Source organism: Candoia aspera, chromosome 6 (assembly GCF_035149785.1).
Source record: "Candoia aspera isolate rCanAsp1 chromosome 6, rCanAsp1.hap2, whole genome shotgun sequence".
NCBI lineage: Eukaryota > Metazoa > Chordata > Lepidosauria > Squamata > Boidae > Candoia > Candoia aspera.
The window spans coordinates 97,360,760-97,377,541 of NC_086158.1; the positions used below are offsets into that span (position 1 = coordinate 97,360,760).

At 41.4% G+C, this 16,782-nt stretch overlaps 1 protein-coding gene across 2 annotated transcripts in view; it reads right to left on the minus strand.

Annotated features, from left to right (window-relative positions):
* Positions 1 to 16,627, minus strand: part of PARG (poly(ADP-ribose) glycohydrolase) — a 61,172-nt gene extending 44,545 nt beyond the window's left edge. Inside the window, exons 1-7 of one of the 2 annotated variants that reach the window (XM_063307728.1) lie at positions 16,291 to 16,627; positions 15,654 to 15,720; positions 13,717 to 14,703; positions 11,971 to 12,136; positions 9,346 to 9,468; positions 7,820 to 7,903; positions 5,344 to 5,418 (exon numbers count right to left, since the gene is read on the minus strand). In XM_063307728.1, the coding sequence (XP_063163798.1) occupies positions 5,344 to 5,418; positions 7,820 to 7,903; positions 9,346 to 9,468; positions 11,971 to 12,136; positions 13,717 to 14,703; positions 15,654 to 15,720; positions 16,291 to 16,510 (1,722 nt within the window). In that variant the 5' untranslated portion in view covers positions 16,511 to 16,627. Of the gene's footprint in view, positions 1 to 5,343; positions 5,419 to 7,819; positions 7,904 to 9,345; positions 9,469 to 11,970; positions 12,137 to 13,716; positions 14,704 to 15,653; positions 15,721 to 16,290 lie in introns of those variants that run through there. The other variant, XM_063307729.1, reaches the window with a different exon arrangement.
* Positions 16,628 to 16,782: the final 155 nt, after the last annotated feature.

Consider the following 16,782-nt stretch of genomic DNA (forward strand, 5'->3'; position numbering starts at 1 on the left):
ATTTAAGAACTCATTCAGAGCTCCTTGTTTAATTTCCATCTTTCACCAACACACACATTCAACACTGTTCATAAATTGCGCATCAAAACGCCTGTCATTCTGGTTCATCACAGATCTTTCTAAAATTTAAACCTAGAAGTCAGTCACGATGGAGTTTCTTCCTCTAAATTTTCTCCCTAAATTAACAGTCTGGGGAAGTTAGAGAATTCACAAGATAGTTAAAATGTTAAGAACTAAACTAGATTTTTTTTTAATGGACAATTTGCAGAGAGAGGAAAAAAAAGAGTAGTGCCGTTCATTCCTAGGACATACCCTGATATAACTGGAGCAATCCACATCTTATCCTGCTAGGATACTTTCCTTTCTGTCTTTTAGAGTAGGAAATGGGACACAAAGGTCTCATTCAAGAACTTCTGGAGCCTTTGTGCTCTTTTCTGTGAACTCTCTGGGCAGATAACAGAAGGGGAATATTGCAGAGAATAGGCTAATGTGCTCTTTACTGAATCTGCTCAATGGGCCATTTGGTCACCAAATGGCAATTTGTGACTGAGCCTGCCTAATTTCCCCATTAAGCTCTTCCCCTGTCCCCAGCTGTGCTGCCAGGCAGAAATGGAAGCCAAGGATATATCCTAAGAAAGGGCAGGTCGTGCACCTCCCAGCTCCATCCCTTCTCGGTGCTATCAGGAAACTTCCTTATGGAACAATGGCCTTGCATCATGGTCAAGTATTGGCTAAAGGATACCCCAGAAAGGATGAAGAACCCAGAAAATCTGGATAGAGGGCAGCATTATCAGTAAAAGCATAATTTCGGTGAAGATAGCTGACTTACCAAGTTTTCATAGTCCTGCCTCATTTGTATTATTTTTCATCAGTAAACCATGATGCAAAAAAAAAAAAATGTTGCCGAAAGGTAATACTAAAGACCAAATTAGACATGACCACCTTTGCATTTAACGTACAAGCAGCATCAGCTACTACAGTGTTTCTCAACCGTGGCAACTTTCAGATGTGTGGACTTCAACTCCCAGAACTGGCTGAGGAATTCTGGGAGTTGAAGTTCACAAATGTGAAAGTTGCCACGGTTGAGAAACACTGAGCTACTGCATGATGGCTGACGACCACCAGAGCAGCAAAGAAGTGATATTGAAGGTATTCCTCTCAATGAAAAGACCATCTTTGGCAGAGGAATTTTATTCAGGATCACCCAGAATAGGAAAGGGTTAAATTTCTCCATCAACAAATATCACTATCCCACCAATCTATCCTTGCAAGGGTCTGACTGTACACATCACGCTTAGGCTGGCCTCAGATAATCCCCATGAATCCTAACTGGAGCCCTTTCATATTACTTTAAATTAGTTGCATTAGCCTTATGTACCTGTGATCTCATATTTAATATTTCATACTGTTCCATTCTTGTAATGTTTATCCCTACGTCTAAGATAGATAAGACAGATAAACAGATATGTATTTAAAAAGACAACATAGTAGCTTCTTTCCCGCAGTTCTTCCTTGTGACTACCCTATGGCATAGATTTGGGTTCACGGGTCCAGGACATCCAGTAAGCATTTGTGGTTGAGGGTGTTAAACTGAATTTGGTTCTCCCTCATTTAGAACAAAGACTTTAACCACCACACCACAATGGCTCTTCATATGAAAAAGTCTCTGAGCTTATGGTCAGAAAAACAAACCATAAAAAAAACCCCTTATCTGGTCTATATTTAAGTGGTTGGACTGTATAAGTATAATTGATCTAGTATTTTTGAAATGAAATGGAGTAGGGAGTAATGATAACATATTACTGTCCCTTAGTGGACAAGCTTATACCTCTCTCAACATTGTCTGTCTTCTTTTATGGTTGCCCAGACAATTTAAAAAATGTGGAGCCCTTCTCTTCTATTGGAATTTAAAAAACAATTAACCAAATCTTGGTCATCAGTTAAAAATATCCATGTGTGAATGAGGTCTTTATTTTGAAGTTCTCTACTTTCCATGGGCTTATAAATATTGTTCAGATCATCTGTCCTAGTGTACACTGTGTTCTCTCTTTTATTTTGAAGAACCCATCCCTTTTTCTTAAGATTTTTAAGTTAATTATTGGATTAAGCAATCATCAACCAAAAATGGAATAGTCTAAAAATGTTAGGCAGATTAACAAAGGGGTGCCATTAAGAGGTGTGGGCTGCTGCTTCTAGTTTTGATTTAAAAGAACAAACCAAATTGTCCCTTCCTTCTCCATTCTGATAAACTTCCTAGCTTCCTCTTAAATTAAATGGGAGGTGGGATCTGACTTTCATCTGTAGTATTTGCTAATATTGTTACTATATTTCAAATCTGTGATGGTTACATCATTATGAACTGGCGCTTGATACTGCAATTAAATTTATGGATAATGTGGAAATGTAGGATATGATATAAAATATATAAAAATAGGATTGTGTCTTACTAGCGTCATCTATTGACAGAATAGCCCTCATCAGCACGCTGTCCCCCACAGAACATCTACTCCTGCCAAGCATGGCAGGGTGGGGTGGGGAACAAAGTAATACTTTGCAAGTAAGTAATGTGGATCTCACACTCACAGATAATAAATTAGCCATTACAGTATGCTTTGCTATAGATCTGTTATGAAAAGGGGACTCTAGCACACGATTGATTGCCTAGCTTGCCCTTTCCATTAACGAAGCAGTCCCCACACAAATGTATGAAAGCAGTATTTGGACCTCTATTTCAACAATACTGTAAATTTAAAATTTGGATGCGCTGGGGAACAAAATTCTCTGTGCAACTGAACAGCTCCCTCTTCTGTCTGTTTTTTTGAAAGAAAAAAAAGAATACGGAGCAGTGTTTTATGCAGACCTGGTTCTCTTCAAGTGAAAATTTGGGCATCTTAATCATGCGCTTCTCAAAACAACACATGGGCTGTGTAGTTCAGTGGATCAGAGAAGGGGGAAGAATCAGAAGTGTGGTATTTTTGTACATCTCTAAAGGGCAAGCACCTAGGCTAGCCAGCTTGAAAGGACTGGAAAAGGTGAGTGAGATCCCATCTCGCCCCTTTTGTCATTTTCAATCTAGCAGGGATCTCTGGCAGGGAGCAGTCTGTGGTTATTTATTAATTAACTAATTAATTAAATTTTTTAAACAGCCCAATAGCCTTAGCTCTCTGGGTGGTTTACACTAACGAGGTTAAACAGTAAGGTACAGTGACCAGAACTATAACTAACAACGAAAGTAAACCATAATTGTACTAAAAACCTAGGCTGGATATCTCAAACTAATTCTGCAAGCCTTAATAGAAAGAGCAGGACACAAAAATCAAGAGTCTACATGCAAGAAACATTAATGCAATATACAAAAATAAGCAATCACAAAAAATATGCTCAGTTTACTCGCCTAATTATTTATCCCTTACCCCTTATATTTTCATTACCCTCTACCTTAACAATAACCATGCAGACCAAAATAATCCAAATCGCCCTTCATATTATTCACAAGCTAATGAAGAAAACATAGAGGGGGAGCTGAATTCTGCAGCTCACCTAGGAAATACTGGGGAATCCTTACAGCAAATCCTCGCAGACTATTCTATTCTCTGTATTCCAATTTCAAATCAATGGAAGAACTTGGTGCATAAAACCATAAATAAAACAGGACACACAGATTAGCCTCCCCTTCCTCTTAAGCTGATTTTCACTTGGCACGTGACAGCCCAGAAAAAAGAACAGAAAGAAAACCAGTGCTTTTTTCAAAGGGTTTTGAAGTATTTCCTAATATTTTTACTTTAAATAATATTAAAGTCTTTAAGATCAGGAAGAAAGAATCTACGTTTGGAAGCCAACTCGGTGGCCATGGGCCAGTCACTGTCTCTCAGCCCTAGGAAGAAGAAAGCAAGGGCAAGCCACTTCTGAAAAATATTTTCAAAAAAGCTTCAAGGACATGTCCACGTAGTTGCCAAAAAGGGAAAAACAACAACAACAAATCAAAACATCCTAACACTGTATAAATGATACTAGGAAACCAAAGAAAGCTGCCAAAAAGACAGAGAGAAAGATAATTTCAACTGCAGAAAAGAATAGTGCCTTATTGACATATTGGAAAAGTCCCCATTTACTTTTTTTTTCCAGATGGTTTCATATTAGCTCACCCGTACCACACGATGCTTTCAGTTTCAGATCTAATTAAAAGAAGTTAGCCTAAGCAGCATTTGATTATTGCAATTTCAGATTTATATGCTGAAATGCGCATATTTCATCTTCCAACATTTTAAAATTTTTGTAAACAGAACAAGTTTAACAAGTAATTTGATTTTCCTCAATGTTTCAATGTAAGGCAGGTCTCTTTTTGTCCTTTTTAAAAAAAAAACATACTCTTTGAACCTAAGCAGTCAAAATTCCTGAACAGACAAGTCAACAAAGAAAAAGCAGGTGTGATAACTGTCCTCCCAGCTCCCCATTCCCAGGAATTAAATGCTTGATAAAGAGCAGATTTAATCTCTCTTTGAAGCCCAAATTAAGTTTTTTTTTAAAGAAGTGGTCAATCTCATCATATCAAGTCCCTAATGCTTTGCTTTTTGAAAGCCACATGATAGGAAACATCCAGAGTCAGATATTCTGCCTAAATGTGCTGCTGCAGTCAATTCTGTGCTGCTGATGTTTAACGTACTGATAATCTATCGGGCACATTTTGCGGAAAAGTATTGATACGGCATTTGGATAAGGCAGTACAGCCAGAATATAGAACCATATATGTTCTTAATCTTTTCCTTATGGCTCCCTGTACTTAGTGATGCTATTACTGGTTTCCTCCTGTAGTGCGAAGCAAGTCAACAATAAATCCTTACAGGTCTTATTAATGATTGCTACAGAACTGGGTTTGAGAGTCAAATTAAAGAGAGACTGGGATCCTAATCACCCCTAGCCAGAGGTCCTTCCAGCTGTTATTTATGACTGGAATAATCAGGGTCAGACTGTGTACATTCATCAGAAAGAGTTAAGGGACAATGTACTCAAGGATTAATTACAGCTATTCCCAGAAGGAGCAAATGCATCTACAGCATGAGGAAATGAACTTAAAAAAAAAACCTGCATTGTTAATTGGAAAGAAAAAAGGTTATTTTAACAAAGTGCTTTACACACACACACACACACACACACAATTCATTCCCCTTCTGCTCTATGATTTCTGTGAATGCCACACTAGGCACATTCAGCTAACCATGAGTAAAAGTATGCATAAGACAGAATTAAGGGGAAAATAACAATTCAAATAGTGTCAAAGTATAGAAAGCACTATTTGAACTATTTTTTTGCATTATTCAGGATCTTTTTTTTTTTTTTGGTTACCTTATCGCAGAATTCAGTAAGGGCTGCAAAGTCCCATTTCTTGGCATAGGTAATGTTATATCTGAGGATAGCTTCCTGCAAAATAAAAATATAGCAAAAACATGAGCAAGGGGGAAATTTTGTTTTTGAATCAACTGCACCCTCTGCTGGTAAAATGCTATTTAGCAATAGATGTAACGGCACCACCGTTTGCCGAAAAAAAAAATATTTTCAAAAATCAAGGATGGAACTGGAAATCTCTGGCAACCTTCTACTTCCATTCTCATCTCTAGGGCTCCCCAAAGATTCCAACAAATAGCCTAAAATTGCCATTTGGGGTACCTCCTTCAGCCTGCTCTCTTCTGCTTGGGTTTTAGGGATGGGAATATGAACAGGAGGCCTTTAGGGGCCACAGAAGTCTCATTCCTATCATTAAAACTTCCCCGAACCTTCCAAACTGCCTGAAAAGCAGCAGTTTGGAACTGTGTTTTTGGAATCTTGGGAAGAGTCAGAGGTGAGAATAGGAATAAAAAGCCATATGCCCCAATTCCCACCTGTAATTCCCCCCCCCCCCCCGCAAGTTAAACAAGTTGAGAAAAAAAAAAGTCTGCACCCTTTCCAAATTTCACCGATGCAATCTTGGGGTACTGGGTGGTTGCAACTTTTTGCTCAATCGTCCTTTTTATACGTTGCAAAATTCTAAAATGCCCAGTCCTGCATGATCTGTTACGATTTCTTAATTATTTTCCTCTTCAACCATTATCACTTTTCCCTCCACTCCTAAGACTGACTGGAAAAAGGAACTGGGTAAAGTATACTGCCAATGCAATTGTGTACTGACTCTCTCATCAACCTACCCACTAACACAGTCTTGGCTCCCCAGTCCTGCACCTGCATCATTCTTAGGCTACACAACACAGCAATAATTCACCATGCCATTTTCCATGCTATGGGATATTGACAGATATTCATTTAACCGTGAAGCATTAGGTCATTCATCTGAGTTCCACTTTATCAATCCCTTGAGCAAGCCACCCCCCCACCCCCTTGAACAGCAATTCTATCATGTTAAGGTCAACTCGTTATTTCGATGGATTAGGTGACAGCTTAGAAATATAAGCACTAGGAGGGTAGCATGGGTGATCAATTCCAGTTTTCAAATTCATTTTGTCACCCACCCGGTGAAATTCAAGCCAAGACGAAGCAGCGGAGTGGGTTTAATTGTATTAGCCGCCACCGCTTGAGTGTAAAAGGCAGAGCTACAAATAATAATCCTTTTATAACAAGAATCCTATCTATGTTTGATCTAATGTCACACAGGCAAAACCCTGCAAGTGCCATCTAGGTATAGGCCAAGTGGGGACCCATACAGGAGGCATCTGGAGAAAATTATAGATTTGGGCTAAAAAGAGTTAATCAGCAGATGGACGTTTTGTACAAGGATTAAGCTGCAATCCTATTGTCCACAGGAGGCAGAACCAGGGCTGTAAAATTTTCTAAATTTCATCTCCCCGAAGCCAAAGAGACCTGATTTCTGAAGGAGAAAACCCAAATCTTAACCCCATCTCCATCTTGTAAGGTTCTTTATTTCCAACACCAGAAGTCCAAAGATAAAAGAGATAAGCGAAAGGGGCAGATATGCTGGACCTCAAGCTATCCTGACCTCCTTGATGCTCAGTCCACCCAAACTAGCATGCAGTCCAAACAAGCTCTTGATGGGCGTAAGCTTATTCACTTTGAATAATCTTAAAGGGAGGAAATCCTTCCCTGACCCCCCCACTTTTTTTTTAAAGGAAGCAATAATGGAACAAGAGCCCAGAAGGAAGTCACACCTCTAAATGAAGGAGCTATGGTTAGGATCTAACAAGGAAATGGGATGCAAATATATGCATAAATACTGTACCCCCATTTTTAATTCCTCCAAGGGAAGAGATACTTAGCCCTAGGTATAATTCTGGTAGCTAACTGCACCCTAGCAATTATTCTTCAGCATAATATATAATATCTCTTTCTTCAACAATATTTTTTTAGAATTATTAAAAAATCACTAGCATCCATAAAAAGATCACTCTTCCAATAACCAATCATATTTCCTCGTCCAAAATGTTGAACTTCAACTGCTCCTGTGATGAGCAACAAGGTAGTTACCATATTGTAAGTTATTATAACTAAATTTAATTGTAAATTATGGGAAGTAAATAAGCGGTTATTTGCTTAGCAAGTAAGCCATACTCAACTGTGCAGCTTAAGGAATGAATCAATACTAAAATTCAGTGTCTTCATAACTATTGTGGTGGTGGATTCTGCATTAAAAACCATTCCCAATGTAATGGCATAAATAACCTTCATAAATAACTTCGCATTCTCACAGCAGACGCCTCCTACATTTTGATCAGCATATTGTAAATTAAGTTGTGGCATTCAGTGTGTCGCAGATGTGGATCAAAAAGCAAGTAATTCTTTAGTTGATCACAGTCTGTAACTGAAAAGTCTTTACCTTCAAATCACGGGAACTCGTGAATTTCTTGAGCAGCGAAGTCCGGATTAATTCCCATCGGCTCCCAGCAGTCCTGTCTCCATTCTTTATAAAGAACACATATTTGTATACAAAATTAAAACTCGGCTAAGAAAATTGTCTTAAGATTTACTATCAACTGAGAACAAACAAAAATGTCTGTGCATGTGTGTAACTGATAAAATGTTAACCAAATATACAACTGTGTTGCCATTAGCATAGGAACTATGAAGCATTTACTTAAAATTTGAGACTGCTGTGCATAGTAATCAATCCTTTTTTCCCCTACTAGTCAGTGGGACTGCACCAGAAACATCATCTAGTCTCACCCCTCCTACCGGAGAAGTGATTTTATTATCAACCACACAATTTAAGAAGGGTTTACAGGACATTGATCTCCCACCCACCTGATCTTCTGCAAAACTGAGCTTTGCAAATAAAACCCTTACAATTACGAATATATAATCCCTCCTGCAAAATCCAAAACCAACTTCACCCCAATGATTTATAAACTGATTTCCAGATCAACCCCCACAAGTAAATAAAAGAGAACATAAGGCAAGTCACATAAACGTGCAACAGATAACGCATGAGGAACATGTTTTAAGTCACGTGGCCCTCAATTCTTTGGGGGAGAGGGAGGAAGTTCTTTAAATAAAAAAGCTCTGCTTTTTGCCTGCCAGTCTAACTGATCTCACGGTGGGAAGAGTCCTTGAAGCAGTATGATGAGCATGATCACAGAAGCGAAGGTGATCCGTGAGGTGAACACGTTCCCAAACCAATTTTGGCCTAAAAGCTAGTATTGTACGGTTAGAGCGTGACATCTTAGCTGACAGAACCCAGCTCTTTTGATAACTTCTTCTGAATACTGAACAATATGGCAGAAGAAGTTATCCTATAAACTAAATTCAGCACTAATGTCTTGAAATGACTGTCGCAACATCCAGCTCAGATAACAAAGCATAAAAAGCTGTTGTGAAATCCAGCATGCCCTCCAAGCACATTTCTCCCCTTAAATCCCATCTAGTCATAATTCAATATTCCTACATACGGACACATGGCAACATGCACGCTTCTCCCATTTCTCGTCAATGATTGACTCTTTATTTCACTCCAAGTTTGTTACAGCCCCACTTACCCAGCGAACTTATTATCACTTTCTAATACTGAACTTCAATGATTTCACATCATTTTTTGCTTGGGAATATGAAACAGCCTGGAGCCATACACTTGTAGACCATGAAAGTATAAGGCTGCTTATGGAAATGTCATATTCATTATTACAAAAGCTTTACCAATATTAACTATAGACAGGAAAAGAGCTGCCACGCCTAATACTGGATTTATACAATACATCATTTATCACAGTCAATGCATCATACACATCAGATATAGCTGGCCATCAAATGTGATCAGAAAGTAGCACAATGATTACAAAAGGCATTTAGAGCATAGCTAAGAAACTCAGAAGACCCTGTTGCATAAGTAGTCAAATAATATTGCCTCACCTCGTCTTCTACAGGATATAAATTCTGTTCTGAGCAAGGCATTTTTACATGTTTATTGTCCCACAAATCCTTATAATGTGTTGGGAAAGGTTTAGGTATGTCTCCTCCCTTCAGAAGATCTACCTGCAACAGAGAAGATATTCTGAGAAACAGAAGCAAATCCCCCTTAAACTTAGGATCTTTATCTGCAACGCTTCAACACCTTTCCAACCTCAGAATATATATACAGAGGCCCTTTCTGACTTAGGTAACCGTTCTGTTCCAAAAAATCTTGTGTAACTTTTACTTTTTGCACAAGATGGGTATTTATCTGTGCACTGTGGTACGTGGCGTTCCAGGCACCATTCCCATTTTCACAGACCTTAGAGGTGAATGTATTTGCATCTGTCGAATCCCCACAAGCCCTAAATAACCCAGGGAGCATCTGTAACTGTATCTAGCACATTATCTCAAACAATGCAACCTATGCTTCTCTTGCACCAAATTGATACTGTTATTTTAATTACGATGCAGTGCAAGTTCGTTCCAACTGAGGATGCGCTGAAGCAACTGCTCCCCCCACTACTTAGCCACTATGTCAGGTTCAAGATTTTGCTTGAAAACCCTAAACAAATGATGATTGGGCCAGACCCTATTGCATGTGCCCAGAACCACAGACTGTCATCTTGGGGTTACTCAACAAGATTCTCTGCGGTAACACTATATTCTGGAATACACTCTCAACTTCAGAGTCACAAGGCACAAACTCTTCCATCTTTCAGACATCTGTTGCAGATCCTTCTCCAAATCTTCTCTGTATCATAAAAGGAGCCCTGTAAGTACCTCAAAGCAATGTGGGGATTAAATCTGTACGGACCCTTCAAGAAGGAAAAGACCAGCCTTATTTCACAGTCTGATCAATTCACCCCCAGCGGGCATGAAATCCACATCTCCCCACCAAATCAGAAGGTGACCGTGAGAGTGATCCTACACAGCCCAGCTTGGAGCACCAAATTTTCAAAACAGCTCAGACACTGAATTGGGGGGGTGAACAGCTACCACCAAATGTGTGAATGACAAAAACTGAGCAACATACCCTAATGTTCGTTATCACAGGAAAGAGACATTGCTTATGGCATATACAGGTAGTCCTTACTTAACAACCATTTGTTTAGTGATGGTTCGGACCTACAACGGTGTTGAAAAAAAACAACTTATGACTGGTTTTCACACTTATGACTGTTCCAGCATCCCTGCTGTCACGTGATCATGATTTGGGCGCTTGGTAGCGTCCCATGCTGACATGATCACTATTTTTGACCTTCCCAGCCAGCTTCTGGCAATCAAAATCAATGGGAAATCATCTGATTCACTTAACGACATTTGGTCTGCTTGGTGCCTGAGGTGATTCACTTAATGACCACCACAAAAAGGTTGTAAAATTGGGTTGGATTCACTTAATGACTGTTTTGCTTAGCAACTGAAATTCCAGTCCCAATTATGGTCATTAAGCAAGGACAACTTGTATGCTTTTTATGGAGATCAGAACATTAGCTGATATTCCACATGCAGTGGCTGTCAGCACCAGAAACTATAGCAAAACTCTCCACTCCTATCTGACATCCAATGTTCTTTCCTTTGCCCATGTTCCTCTTCCACAGCTACCATTTTGGCAAAAAGAGGAGCAGGTCAATGTTTCTGTCATGAGTACTGATGGTGAGCAGGAGGGGGCCCCTATCCAGGGGGGGAAACACATGCGTAGCTTAGAGGCTTTGAACCTTCCTTCGAAGAAACTCAGAGCAGACCCACATAGAGTTTTGGGTGTGTCAGTGTGGGTTTCCCACAGGCTGTCAGTTTGGCAGGATTTTCTGTCTACTAGAGCATTCAATAAACACTAGAGACCAACTCACTGTCTCGGCGTGGTTCTTCGCTCTAAGTTAGGACAGTTCCCATCCCAACAATGGCCCATCTCACCAAATTCTCATTACAGGAAACGGCATCTCCACATCTTCCCTTCCCCTGTGGGAGGGAACCTGCCTGAATATTTGAACTACGAAGTACAAAGAAGCTTCACTCTCCCCTTAGTCTTATTGTCTCTCCCTCTCAACGAAGCTGTAGCAAGACTTCACTGCCGTAAGAAAATACCAAAGGAGAATGCGTCGTTTTGGCTTACAAATACTGAGAACTGACTAGCAACGCATGTATTGGAGCACAACACCTGTTTTTTTTTAATCTAAAAAAAAATTCTGCTTGTGATGAGTGCAACTGACACGAAACAAAAGATTTCCTTCCTTACTTCTCTACCTTCAGTCCCAATGGCTTATCAAAAGGCAGAAAATCTTGAGTAGACAAATGGTGAAGCGTGGGAACAAAATGATAGATCTGAAATCAAGAAGTCAAGAAGTCGTCTCCTAAGTTTTCTTTTAAGATGAAAACAACACCAAGCCTATTTATACCTGTGCTTATACGGAACATACCATTCACTCCCAATTTTTTCTCTTTCTGAGTTCCAAAGTTTTGGGGTGTCAGGTTGTAGCACTCTAATTACTTCCACAACCTACAAAGTGTCAGATTTAATCAAGAATGGAATAGTGTCTGTCCAGACCACTTTGGAAAAAAGTTTCACTAGTAAAGGAAATTTCATACTCTGATTGTAACTGTATGGTTGGCAGATGGTCTCAAATGAGGAAGATGAAGCCCACAGATTGGCATTCTTCGCATCTCTTCAATTGGTGTCCCAAACCACTTTTTATTAGTTAGAAGTGAGGGAGGGGCATATTTACAATACTTCCTTCCTGGTCGATGTTCATTCCTGTCATTGAAAATTAAAACAAAACTTTCATTATATAAACAAAAACAACTAGGAATAAAAAGGACCATAATAAAAACTCAAACTAACAAGGATGAAATATTTAGTACTCAAAACCTGTCAGCTAACATGTTAAATGAACTGGGCAAGAATAGAGAATAGACCTTACTGAATAGCAAAACAATGATTTTGGTGTGAGTCCGATGCTTAAAAACTATCCCACTCAGAAAAGCATAAACGCCTCTTCCCATATTATAATATCCGTAACGATAGCAAACATCCCCTTTCCAGATTGCAACATCTGGTATAATTTTGTGAGAACTGTGGATCAGCTCATTGGTTTTCTTCCAAAATATTATTAGCCCCAACAAAGATTTAGCAGTGCTATTGCCCTGCCTGAATTATATGGAAAAAGAAATAGAGGCAAGTGGCACCAGCCTGTGAATGTGATCTTGCTCAGTACATCTCAATACCTCACCCGATGGTCTGATGTTCATGCTGAATAGCACAGAGAAGAAAAGAATGGTAGGCCAAGCGAAAGAGTAGTTTTAGAGCTGAAGGCCATCTGGATACTATACGAGATAAAGCACTATAACATTTTAAGTCCAGTGGCAGTGTATCAAGAAGGATACTATGAAGTTTGGGCACACACACAGATTTTCCTCTAAACTCAGGCAATACACCCCCATTTGAAATATTTTTTCAGAACGCTTTATAGGAAACAATCAAAAATTGAAACATGAGTTTTCTGTTTCATTCTTTTTAAGGCCACAAAAGAAGTGGCAAGTTTATGTTAACCAGCTGGAATGAAGGTTCCCCCCGAGATCTGGACGGTCCGCACTCTGCTGCACTTCAGAAGAGCTGTGAAGATCTGGGTCTTCTAAATGGCCAAACTAGAGTGGGCTCAGTGGATTATCAACTCCTTCTGCGTTGAGACTAGACGGCCAGAGCGATGAAGCAAAGGGTCTCACTGGCCTTTGGTGCGGGACAGTGAGGCCCCTCACTTCACTGCGTTGGCCATCTTTTATCTTTATTTATGTTTTATTGATTTTACTGCAATTTATTTGATCGTTGTAAGCCACCTGAGTTGTTAAGAGTCAGGAAGCATACAAGACTAACATCATCATCATCATCATGGCTGTGCAACCAACAATGATTGGTTATAAGGATGATTTAAAAAACATTCTGCAAAAAGGCTGTATAAAAATAGAGTTATTTCTTCTTAACTGCTTTCACTGTTTTCTATGGGAATTTGCTAATTTCCCTTGGATGAAACACAGAGCATGGATCTGCTTTGAGATCCCATTGTTCTCTACGGCAAAAATAAAACACTCATTTTGCCCTGAGTTTGGGGGAAAATCCAGAAAATTTTGTGTTTTGTTCCAAACCTGGAACACTGAAAATAACCTTTTAAAAACTCAGAATGTTTTGCACCATCCCAGAAACCACACACCTTGTCCTGTCATAGGTCATTCTGCGATTTTGCCACACCGAAGTAACTGCATCTACTTTACATTTTACTCTGTCACAACTCATAAGCTGCTCGCCGTATTCACAAATTTAGAGCCAGAAAAACAAAATACCTTTTCTCATCTGCTCTATGAACCCGTGTGAAGTGGGCAGTAATTTTAGAGTCCTTCCTGCCACAGTGCTTGGCACTTCTGCACTCTGATGACAGAAGAGGTGAGGTTCCAGATGCCTCCGTGTGCATTTCGGGATCTTTCAGGGGATTATCAACTCCTTCCGTGCTGAGACTAAATCGAGCACCTTCACTTTTCCGAGAAGCAAACTGTAGCTTTCTGGAATCCAGGTCAGCATCCGTCCTTCGGAACCGTGTGGAATTGTCTGGTACTTCTGACACATCAATATCATCACGGTCCTCAAGAAGGGGACTGATTTCTTCATCAGCCTCTGAAACCTGGCAACTGTTCCTGGAGTTGTCCACATCCATTGGTGATTCGGGCTCACTCTCTTTCTCAAAAGAGGGGGACCCCCCCAAGCATCTCTGATCCCTGTTCTGAAAGCCACGAAGATCGGACGAAGGAGTGACACACCCTGCATCTGAAAGTGGGCTCTCGGGCACCACGTCCACCTCGTCTGGCTCCACGTTTATGCATATTGAATCCTCAGAGCTGCAGTTTTTAAATGGCTGTGTACTCTGCAGAGTCATTTCCCCTGCAGGATCCCAGTCTTTGGAAGCCTGTTTTGGATTCGCTGGCTTCACAGGGCTGCCTGAGGAAAGCTTCCCAGCAGTACAGTTTTCCCGAACTTCGCTACCAGCCCGACGAGCCTGAACACCAGTTTTGTATAGCTGATGAACATTAGCATTTTTCAAGTGCTCACCTGTTTGGGTTTGTTTCAGAGTCTCTGCTTCTGAAAGCTTATTATCCCTACACATGTCCTCAGCTGGAGGAAAGGCCACCTGCTTAGTGCTCATTTCCACAGACAACTTTGAACACCCCTGCTCGAAGAGACCCTCAGCCTTTCTTGCATCATGCTCAAAAACACGATCTTTTTTAACAAATGCCGTTTTGGACTCGGCTTCCATATTGCTTCTTTTGCTTTGCCTGCTGTAAAAAGAGAACACAACATACTGTGCGTTAAAACTGACGGCCATTTCTTCACAATTTCGTGCCATTGGCCAGGCTGCTAGCAGTTGGAATCCAACGGTCTCGTCCCTTTCGGGTGGAATTAGATCTGCCGTTACTTGGATTTCATTATAGTTTAAATGTATATTTATTGATTATTGATATTATTTATGATTTTATTGAATTTTAAATTGTTTTCTTGTGAACCGCCCAGGGTCCCCCGTGTGGGGGAGATGGGTGGTGATAAAAATATGATAAATAAATAAACATCTGGAAGGCATCCAGTTGCCTATCTCAGAATTAAAACATGAAGAAGCTTCAAAAAACTTGATTTGAACATTACTTTCATTCTGAAGTTTCTAGGTTAGATTCTGTCCTTAATTCCCATCATTAAAGAATCACATATTCCTCAACTATTTCGGTGCTTTGCTGTGCTATTCCTTTTTTCTAATTAACTGAGCACAGGATTCGTTTCTGATTTTTTTTAAAAAAATACGGTTATTGACAGCTTCTAAAAGCTTACTTTAAAAGCACCATGAGTAACAACACAACACAAATAATGCAAAAGGTATATTATTGTCTCATAAAAATGCACAAAATATCACAACTAGTAATTCATAATTCAGAAATGACAAGGGACATGAAGCCACCCTGCCAAGCCAAGCCGAGGGTGAGTAAACACCCTTCCTTTACTCCAAATTTAGAAGCAGACCACAATAAGAAATCTTTGCCTGATATCAGCACCATTAAGCATGTCACCTCTTACACTGTTGGTCCTTTCTGTTGACATTTCTATTAATACAAGTATACTTCACTAAATGTCAACTTATAACAGCAAAGGGTTATTAGTGTTCTGATAGAATAATCTAGCAGTAGCCATTCCTATAGGCCGGAGCAGAAAGAAGATTAGTTGATGCCTTTTTTCTTTTTACCTTTCAGATTCTACAGTTTTGGGTCCTTTGTTCTCCATCCAAGAGGTAATCCTCTTCTGTTTGTAAACTGGAAGGGAACATTTGATAGTTTTAGTGGAATTGGAAAGGTTGGACCCGAACTTAGCAACCTTAAAATAGAACTATATTAACACATAAGTTTACTCCGGTATTTAATTGGCAAGAAGCTACTGGGGAAATGTGCCGAAGGTACTGGGATTAGCTGCATGTCCAAGTAGGCACACGTGTCGCTTCCCACAGTCGGCGTCGCTATTCCGGTCCAAAGCTAGTTCAGTACACACAGCCCGGACGGCAACTTTAGGAGGTGGGTCCACCTGAAGCCGAGCCTCTCGAAAGCCGAATTCAGCGGGCTATCGAGAAGCGGAATCGAATAAAAGGGAACAAGCGCGGCCCGCAGAACTCCACAGGGGGAAGCGCAACGTCGGGCTGCCAACGGCATTTCCAAATTCCAGCAAGGACTACGGGGGGGGGGGGGGGGGGGCGCTGGCGCCTTTCCGGCCCCCCAGTGTCACAGGGGGAAGCGAGAGGATGGAGGCCGCCCGGCGTCAGGAAGGGGTCTCCTGGTGGTCCCCGCGCCCGCCCCCAGGCTGGATCGAGGCGGGGTCCGCCGGGCGCCCACCTTTGTTCCCCACGGTGGCTGCGGGGCCGCCGGGTCCGGGCCCTTCCTCCCTGCGGAGGGGAGGCGGCGGGGGCGGCGGGACCACCTTCGCGGAGGAGGACGCCGGCCTCCCCCCGGAGCTGCTGCTGCTGCTGCTGCTGCTGCTGCTGGCGGCGGCGGCAAAGAAGCGGCCCAAGCGAACCCTTTTCCCGGGGGGTTCACACTCGGGCCCCGCGCTCATGCTGGGGGCGCCCCACCTCACCCCCGGGAGAAGGGGACGCGCCGCCGCATCCTCCTGCCGGGCCAAGCGGCCGCTCCGCCGTCCTCCTCCTCCTCTTCCTCGTTTCCCCGCCGAGCCGGAAAGCGAGAGTCGTAAAGCGGCGCAAGGAGGTAGAGAGAAAGAGAGAGGGAGGGAGGGGGAAGAGAGAATGAGGGGGAGAGAGACACGCATGCGTCGCGGGCGGATGACGCAGCCAACGCGCGCGCCGCTGGACGGAGCTCCGGCCTCGCTCT